This window comes from Zingiber officinale, chromosome 9A (assembly GCF_018446385.1).
Source record: "Zingiber officinale cultivar Zhangliang chromosome 9A, Zo_v1.1, whole genome shotgun sequence".
In the NCBI taxonomy this organism is placed as follows: domain Eukaryota; kingdom Viridiplantae; phylum Streptophyta; class Magnoliopsida; order Zingiberales; family Zingiberaceae; genus Zingiber; species Zingiber officinale.
Window position 1 is genome coordinate 78889500 of NC_056002.1, and position 9830 is coordinate 78899329.

Below are 9830 nucleotides of genomic sequence, written 5' to 3' on the forward strand. Positions count from 1 at the left end.
TAAAGTACATAACTCCTTATGTAGGGATCCATGGTGACTTGTCTAAGGACTAATAGTCATACTAATAGCCACATGAGAAAGTATATGACACTCATATAACGATCCATGATACTTTCTCATGGCGGGTCATTCAGTACATTCTCTAATGCATACCCAGTGTATCGACCATGATATCTCATATCCAAACGTGAGATCAAGTCATCGACTGACCATCTACATGAGTATATTAACATTTACTGATGCTAATACTAGACTAGGAATGATTTAGAAGTGTTCCTATATCATCTCACTATCGATTCAACTAATCGATTGATATAGGTATGAACCTTCTACTCAAGGACGCTATTATACTTAGTCTATTTGGCACTAATATAAATAAGTATAATAACCAAACAAATGCCTTTATTAATATAACACGAATATGATATACATGAGTCCATACAATCATCAAATGATTAGCTCTAGGGCTCTAACTCAAAAAATCAACCGGAGAATCACGGGAAATCGGAGGAAAAGAGGGTCACAGAGAGAAGCGGCCATTTTGCCCTAAATCATGAGTTACCCTTAAAATAAATAATCAGTGTCGGTGGAAAACTATTTTCTTAGACTACAAATGGAATTGTAAATTCTGATAAGTTAACGGCAAACTTTAGCGAATTTAAAAGATAGCACACAATGCAACTGAGTCTTGAGGCTCTCTGAAACCGCTGCAAACCCCGGAAACCCAAGCCACCACGGATCCCATGGTAGAAATAAAACAAAAATACGTAATGCAGTTTTCTAATCTAGATCTACACTAGATTTACAAAGAGGAAACCCTTTATACCTTCGATCGTGCCTCTTTCAGTATCCCGGCATCTCCAAGGAGATGCCGGATCTCAAGTTGTCAAAGTAGACAATTTTCTAGAAGTATCCACACGAACTAATTAGGTGGAGAAGACCAAACAATAGGTGTGCTAGTACCTAGATAGTGTTCGGCCAAGAGAGGAGAGGAAGAGCAAGAAGAGAGAGCACTTGAGGAAGAAGAAGATGTAAATGACACTTGAATGAAAAATGAATTCATTCCCTTCACAAAAGTGGTCGCCCACTTTCACAAAAGTGTAACCCCCATTTTGCATTAAGTGTGGCCATTAAAGAGATTTGTAACCTCCATGAGGTGGCACACACATGTGCTAAACATTATGATGCCAAGTCACAAATGATGTGGCATAAAGTCAAGTCAAACTTGACTCTTCCTTTTCCTCTCAAGTCAAGTCAAATTTGACTTAATCTCTCTCATGGTTGATCTAATCCAACCATTTAATTCAACCCAATTTAATATAATTAATCTAATTCATTTAATTAAATTGATTCAATGAGTCATAATCTAAATTAGACTCATTGAACACATGAATCAACTTGAGTCCAACTCAATTAGCCCAATTAGGATTACTCTTAATCTAATTTGATTCATCACATCAATCTAATCCTCTTGGTTCATCATATGAATTTAATCTCCATCTAATTGTCCTTAGTGTGTGACCCTATAGGTTCTTGTAACGTTGGCAATGCCCCTAAACCCATTTAGGAGCATAAGTAATGAGCGGTATCTAGCAACACATCATTACTACCCAAGTTACAAGAATGTTGAGATCCAACATCACCTTGTGACTACTAATGTGACCTCACAATATATGACAAGTGTCCTATCCTATACATCTAGATCGACGTAAATAGTCATCGTTCCTCGACATCTAAATCTTGAACTCAGTAGACTCTAAATCAAATGAGCTCAATATCTCATATTGACTCATTTTTGCACTTCGTGGTCTTACTCTATCAAAATATCGATGTCACTCCCGTCATATAGGAGGATAGATCTTATACATCCACATCCCCTCATAATTCTACATATCCGAAATCGCTTTATAGTCCATCCTCACTGGTGGCGATACCGAACAGTACATAACCCCATATTAGGGATCCATGGTGACTTGGTCTAAGGACTAGTAGTGTTTAACCACAGAGAAAGTATTTCACTCATATAACGATCCATGATACTTTCTCACAAGTGTCATTTAGTATACTTTCAACGCATCAACTTGATATCTCTATATCCATGACTGTGAGATCAAGTCATCGAGTTAACCTACATGTTAGTCTTATCGTGTTCAAGAATGTTATTGAATGATTAACATTGTGCTCACATATAGTTATCCTACGTCGAATCATCTAACCAGTTGATACTGAGAATGTGAGAACCTTTACTCAAGGATGCTATTATACTTAGTTTATTCGTTACAATGAGTAAGTATAATAACCAAAACAAATGCCTTTATTTATATATATAAGAATATGATACAATAAGTCAATAATCAATCATCAAATGATCGCTCTAGCTAACTAACAGCTGAACTCCATCAAGGAAAAATACATCCATCGGTAAATACTAGATTTCAGTCATATTATAAAACCCAATCTAATTACGAATTATAATTCCGCTTGTAATTTTACGCCCGCTGCTAGTTAGTTGTATCTATTTATCGATGGAATATTAATTTAAATAAACATAACCAACCCGCAAATTCGTTATCTCGGCTAATTCGTGAATATAGGCTAGGCCGTCGTGATTATACCAGAATAAATCGATTAACCAAACCGATATATCAAATGATAATTCACAAAGGTAATAGAAACCTAACAGAATATGGGACGACTTAAACGGATGTATATTCGATGATTACGCTTGCAGAGTTGAGATTCCGTCGGTACCCCCGTCGTTAAACACATGCATGTTTGTAGTGTCATTCCATCAAAACTCAAGAGAGAGAGTGAGTTTCATTTATATCCAAGTTTTTTATTTTCATTCTAAAATTTTGATTCCATTCTCATCACCCAAACACAAAGTTTAAAAATAAATCCATTTTTTATTCCCAAGCCCCTAAACCAAACGTCACATAATTTATTTTTGTAAATCTTCTCAATGTATTCTTGCTATCAGACCTGACCAGTAAATTTTTCAATGGGTAAAATAAAATTTTTAAGATTCATGTACACAAATTCATATAATTATTTCACGAAAAGGAGGACGGGTATCATATAAATATGCTATGTGATTTTAGAATTATAAAAATTATCTATATAAAATGAGTAATATTGAGTTAATTCCATCTTTTTATCAAATATAATCAGACCGTAAGTTTGTTTTGTTTTGTGGACTAACCAATTTGTTTGGGAGAAAACATAAATTTGGATAAATGACCACGAGTTTTGAGAATTTAGAAAGTCCGATGGGCAACTTGGAAAGATGTGAAACTAGCAAATAAAAACAACGCGTCTTCGCCGGGGAATTTTTGGAAATCGGTCTGCGGAGGCGACGATGGAGCGTCGACGACTGCTACTTTTATTCCCTACACCGGTCATCGGATCTCTTTTGCTCTCCGTTTTCTGAGGTCCATCCCCTCTCTCCCTTCTTCCTTCTCTCTGTGCCGAATCCTAAACCCTAGATCCGATACTCCCCCTACGCCGCTTCTTGATTCTCTCCGACGCCGGTTGCAGCGAGCCTCTGCATATTTAGGTTACTTTTTTTTTCTGCTTTGTTATTTGGTTTGATTTTTATAGTGCGATTATTCTCCTTTTTTTCCCCCCTTTTCGTCGGTATCAGATAAGAGATGCGAAGGAGAGATGGGGAAAAAAGAGAGGAAAAACTCATTTTTGTTGTAGATGGAGATTGGTAAAGTAGAGGGAATTTTGGGTTTGGGAAGTTAAATTTTACAAGTTTTTAACCTGGTTTCGTCGTGATAAATTATACTTATTTCTATTAATTGTTTCCTAAAGTTTATAGGCATTTGCAAGGAGGATTTTGTTTGAGAGACAACTTTAGTCATGCATTGTGAAAGTTATTCTATGTTCAGATCTGTGTCAGCTCGTGGGGGTCCTATACTGGATCAAGTTAAACTTCACAGACGATTGATTCAAAAGAAAACAAAAATGGAAATGCATCAGGTAGATGTCGTGTAGTTGATGGGGAATCATTTGATTTGGGTAGAACACAATTACATTCCTTGGATCTTTGCCATCCTGGGATCAGTGGCAGATTTGATGAAGGATTTATTTTCTGCAAGTCCATAGTTTTCCCTTTTAGTTTTTTCATCTTGTAGCCATTTTCTAAATCGACCATATCTAGATTTTAGTTTTTATTCTCATAGAAGATATCAAATATGATGACAAAGGTGTGATTGTCAATAAAATCTAAATTATATTTCCCTCTTTTATAGCCTTGAGTAGAGTTTAAGAAGAGGAAAGATCAAATTTCATGGAACCTCATGGAGAATGTATACTCATTATTCCTATTTCATTATTAAAAAATTTGTGAATTTTGAGTTTGAAAGTGTAACTTTGTAGTTATGGGTAAAGATGGTGATTTTAGCCTTTTAGCTGTAAATAAGAAACAAATATGTTAATTGCCTTTCTTTCTAATAATTGTTGACAGTTTGTCTCTTGCCTTTGTTATCATCTATAACAACTATTCTATTAGTACTCATTTTTATATTACTTTTTTTTTCATATTTTAATATATGACCTCATCTTCAAGTTGTCTATTTGGTTGATATAATATGTAGTTCAATGTTTGATCTAAACATGAAATATAATGGATAAACATAGATACACAAACATGAAGAAGAGAATAAATTTATGTTGCAATGTTGGAGTTTTGAAGTACTGGTAGTAAGTCAAATGGAAAGTCAATTAGAATGATAGAAATAGCATTTCGTTTATTGTTTGCTGCTGCAATTTTATAAATAGTATACAATATTTATTTGATTTGTTTTATTACAATTGGATTTGTTTTATAATGTTGTTATGGTTGTACATGGGAATCAATGTAAAACTGCAGTTCCAGAATCTAAACCATGATTAGATTATATAGGTTACTCATGTTGAGAAATCCAATTGCCTTACAATTCATAAATGCTTTTAAGTGCAATGATTATTTATTTCTGCCTGAACCAAACAATGGTCGATTTCAATTGTTTTCTTTTGAAGATTTTGCCATGCTCATATTGCATCATTCTCGATTTTAATCTTTTGTTCTCTTCTTAACAGTATAGGCATGACCATGTCTTGCACTGAGAATCTCAAGAATACAATGACACATTTGACACTAATATCTGGTCTTCCTGATGACCTTGCTATTCTTTGCTTGTCAAGGGTTCCTAGAAGGTACCATCGTGTCCTTAAATGTGTATCAAGGAGGTGGAGAGACTTGTTAGGTAGTGAAGAGTGGCATATCAGTCGCCGAAGGAACAATACTGAAGAGTGTTGGGTCTATGCCGTGTGTAAAGTAAACTTAAAGGAACACCTATGCTATGTATTAGATCCAGATCCTACTTACAGAAATTGGAAACTAATGCAGTGTATGCGCACTCCATGTTCACAGAATGATGGAATGTCCATCATAGCTTTAGGAAAGAAAGTGTATCTCTTAGGTGGTTGTACTTGGCAAGAAGATGCTACTGATGATGTGCATTGTTATGATGCTTCATCAAACAAATGGGCAGTGTCTTCCAGAATGCCGACAGCTAGGTAATAATACCCCATTTCATGGCTCACTTCTCCTGTTGTTAATTTATTCAGAGAATGGCTTCATGGTGAGACAGCTCTGATTTCCAGAAGATATTTGACAACAATATGTTTCGATCTCCATTTATTAAGTATAGATGCATCATGCCAATGATTTTCTCAACATACGCTACTTTCTCATTTTACAGGTGTTATTTTGCATCAACTTCTCTGAATGAGAAACTTTACATTGGCAGCGGGTTCGGTCTGAATTCAAAATCCCCAAAATCATGGGACATTTACAACTCAAACTCAGACAGTTGGATATCACACAAGAATCCTCTTCCTAACCATGACATTGTAAAGTTTATTGCGTTTGATGCAAAACTGTACACCATTCACAGATCAGAGAAAGGCTTGCATTACGCTGGGATATATGATCCTGCATCAGCAACTTGGCAGATTACCGACGATGAAATTGCACTGTGTTCATGTGGACCCACAGTTGTGGTAGACGGGACACTTTACATGTTGGATGAGACTTTAGGTGCGAGACTTATGAAGTGGGAGAATGCACAGAAGGAGTGGGCTTTGATCGGAAGGTTGTCTCATCACCTTATAAGACCACCTTGCCACCTTGTGGCTATTGGAAGAAGTATTTACGTGATAGGACAAGGCCTGAGCACCATGGTCATTGATGTGGACGAAGCAGCTAAGGGTAAAGGTATACTTGTTGGTTTTTCTTTCAGTCCAATACTAGGTCTTGATCACAATGTAATCAGCTGCAGCACCATTACCATTTGAATAGATGTAACCGGCAGTGTTCAAATTTTTAAGTGTCTTGCCTGCATTGACTAAGTTGGGCATAGTGATATGCACATATGTCTATATTATACATATTAGGGAAATGGCTATCTTGCCATTCAGCCTCGCTACGAATTGATGTTTCAGGATTCACTACATTGCTTAGTAAATTGCCGACACACGAGGTTGACTCTTGGTTAAAACATCAAATGGGCATCTTTTTTGTTATTGGTTTATTTTTGAAAATATTTTAATTTTGTGATGCGGTAGATATGTGGCAGCAGGCAATGCGTTCGTCTCAGAAACCTTTCTATGTCTGTTTTAAAGCATTTGAAAGTGGGGTAAACCATCATGACGAAGCAATGTCACCTTAGGTGAGAAGGATTGATTTTTAGGAGATTCTTTTTCTGAAAAGGTGACGTATTTTTGTGTGTTAGGTAATTATGATTCATAGCTGATACAAGAACATTTTAACTTTGTTCAATAACAGTAATATTATATTATAATAGTTATAATTTATGATGGTCATAATAAGTATATTTTATTTTTTATTGATATTATATTATATAAATATTTTATTTTTTTATCGGTTAATATTATATAATAGTTATGATTTTAAATTTATTATAACTGTGTAATAATTATTCTATAAAAGGTGAACTTTGTCACCCTACAACTACTCCATATAATTAAATGATGATAAATTAAGAAATCAAAATTAATCATCATGTATGAGGGTAATTTTTGGATCTTTGTAGGGATTAGATGCTTGTTTAATTCTATAAATTTGTTTGATCCTATCCGATAGTCGAGATGATGGAAGTTGGGGATGTGGCGCTCAGGTTGACCGCGTGTCAACTCCTCGCTATCCTACAACCACAGCAACGTCAGTGCCGAGCCACGGAAGGGGTCCCAACGATTGCCCTCCGACACTCAAGTCAGTCACCGACGATGTGTGGAAGCAGAGCAAAGTAGCGAATAGTAGTAGTAACAGTAGATTATCGCATACCTCCGCTGAAGCTTGGACCCCCTTTATATAGGACTCCTGTAACACGTGTGCACGCTTCCCGAGGTGTACATGCTTCCCAAAACTTTCCCTGAAAAGATGTATCGGTAAAGTGTCCCTGACACGATACCTTAACGACCCGAGCATATCTCTGAAGTGACAGTGGATGCTTCTGCCATACGATCTTTTGTCTGAACCAGCCGCAGACCATGCCGTCTGTCAGCAGCACATGCTCCCAAAAAGATAATATCCAGCTAGCAATATCTTTTACTGGACCGAGCGGGATAGCCGCTCGACTCGGTTGACTGTGTTCTCTGGCCTAGCGGGGAGGCCGCTCGACCAGTGCTTCCGCTGTCTTGAGAAAGCTGCTCGGCCACCCTTCTATTTCTGCATAGTTCGGTCGTAAATCCGCTTTGCTCTTATAGCTCTATATAAGGCTAAGTAGGGAAGCCGCTCGGCGTGCTCTTATAGATACCCAATCTTTCTGAGCGTCGGAAGCTCGAAATCTCACCGAGCTATTATGATTTCGGATCGAGTCTCCCTTATCCCGCTCGGGCGAGCGTGCTACCCGATCGACCAGTGGTCTAGGGGTGTTTGACCGCCTTGACTGGCCCCTACCATGGCATTGACCTCCATCATGACAACGGGGTGGGGCCCTCCCCCCATATCACCGCATCACAAGCCTCCTCTTCAAGTTTAGTTAAAGGAGGCTACAGTCCGACTGACTGGACCAGTGCGCGTCGATTTCTTCCTGATCGTCCTTCATCATTGTATAGCCTCTGGTCAGGTCGTACATGATCCTCGCCGATCGACCTTCTGAAAGTAGTCACTTGGTCGAGCATCATGCTTCTTTGATCCGATCGGCAAAACAAAGGTTTACCCTTGTAGAATTTCTTTCTCTAGCTATCTTAGGCGAGCGGGGGCTCGGCTGACGCCACTCGAATATCTTGGAATTCATGCAAATTTTTTTCATTAAGGTAGAACGGGTTCCCACGTCGTTCTTAATTGTCACCCGATGATAGCATGCCACGTGTCAGAGTCACAGCCGCCGCACGCCTGACATGACAGACATTGATGGCGACGTTTGACAGTTTAAATTCAACGGTCGGATCTTCGCATAGGTTTTCCCAACCTAGATTGGACAGCTCCGGCCGGCCAAGCCCTGGGTATATTAGCTCGCCGCCGCACTGCATTCTTCACCCTCATGCTCCCGCGCTTGCGTTTTCCAGCGATCCTGTGCGCGTTCTCCGGCAATTATGTGCGTGCTCTCCGGCGGTTCTATGCACGTTCTCCAACGACCTTCTGCGTATTGTCGGTCACTTCTCTGTTTATGCTCCGGCGATCCTCATCGCGTAAGCTTCCTTCTCTTATTCTCTTTCGATCGCTGACCTCTTCTTGTTCCCGGTGTCTTTCCGGTGATCTTTTTGCTTCTTCATTCACATTTCCTTCGCTATTTTTGCTTTCTATCGCAATGGCGAGCTCTTCTCAACTGTCGGACCCCTCTCCCGGACTCTGGTATACTACCATGGAGACCTGATTCTATGAGGGTGACGCTGAGAACCTCAAGAATGCTTTTGAGATTCCCCCTGATCACGAGATCATTTTAGCTTCCTCATCCGATTGGTCAAATGAACAGCCAACCGACACCATCTGTCAGTTCCGGGACCAATTTATGGTCGGTCGTTGCTTCCCTATCCATCCCTTCATCATCGAAGTCTGTAATTATTTCTGCGTTCCCCTTCCATAACTTGTATCGAATTCCTTTCGCCTTCTGTGCGGCGCCATTGTGTTATTCCGGCTGCATGACATCCCTTTGACCCCTTGAGCCTTCCACTACTTCTATTACCCCAAACAGTCTGAACTGGGTACCTTCTGTTGGGGTTGCAAGGTTGTAAATATAGTTCCACATTAAAAACACATGTGAAAGATCATGAGTTATAAAGAGAAAGATATCTCCATTGGCATGAGACCTTTTGGGTAGAACCCAAGAGCAAAACCATGAGAGCTTAGGCTCAAAGTGGACAATATCATGTCATTATGGAGATATCTAAATTCTTTTCGATTCATCAATTGATATCAGAGCCCGGACTGCTAGAAGGTTTAACCGCTGACTGTGCACAAGAGCTATGGTCTGATTGAGCCATGTGGGTACAATATTAACCTCGAACAAAGAAAGTGGAGGCTCCTATGTTCAGATTAAGAGGACCAGACACTAGGCAGGAAGTCCTAGTTGCGGCTAGGCAAGGAAGTCCTAGTAGGTCGGGTGGACCGAGGGGCAGGAAGACTTGGTGGGTCGAGGATTGGACATGGGAAGCTTGTGGTCCTTTGTTTGAGGGGGGGATTGTTGGGGTTGCAAGGTTGCAAACATAGTCTCACATTGAAAACACATGGGAAAGATCATGGATTTATAAAGAGAAAGATATCTCCATTGGCATGAGACTTTTTGGGGAGAGCCCAAGAGCAAAGTCATGAGGGCCTA

General features: G+C 39.1%; 1 protein-coding gene across 3 annotated transcripts; it reads left to right on the forward strand.

Moving 5' to 3' along the window:
* Positions 1 to 3261: 3261 nt before the first annotated feature.
* Positions 3262 to 6501, forward strand: LOC122020728 (F-box/kelch-repeat protein SKIP4-like). 3 transcript variants are annotated; one of them, XM_042578748.1, is made up of 3 exons: positions 3262 to 3556; positions 5091 to 5565; positions 5751 to 6501. In XM_042578748.1, the coding sequence occupies exons 2-3, from the start codon at positions 5093 to 5095 to the stop codon at positions 6343 to 6345; spliced, it is 1068 nt and encodes a 355-aa protein (XP_042434682.1). In that variant the 5' UTR covers positions 3262 to 3556; positions 5091 to 5092; the 3' UTR covers positions 6346 to 6501. The 3 variants fall into 3 exon arrangements, with proteins under 3 accessions (XP_042434682.1, XP_042434681.1, XP_042434679.1); XM_042578747.1 differs by having other exon boundaries at positions 3281 to 3431; positions 5086 to 5565; XM_042578745.1 differs by having other exon boundaries at positions 3282 to 3556; positions 5086 to 5565.
* Positions 6502 to 9830: the final 3329 nt, after the last annotated feature.

Coding starts and splice junctions, on each gene's coding strand:
- LOC122020728 (XM_042578748.1), top strand. CDS start 5,093: ATGACCATGTCTTGCACTGAGAATCTCAAGAATACAATGACACATTTG. Junction 5,566..5,750: donor TCCAGAATGCCGACAGCTAG/GTAATAATACCC, acceptor CTCATTTTACAG/GTGTTATTTTGCATCAACTT.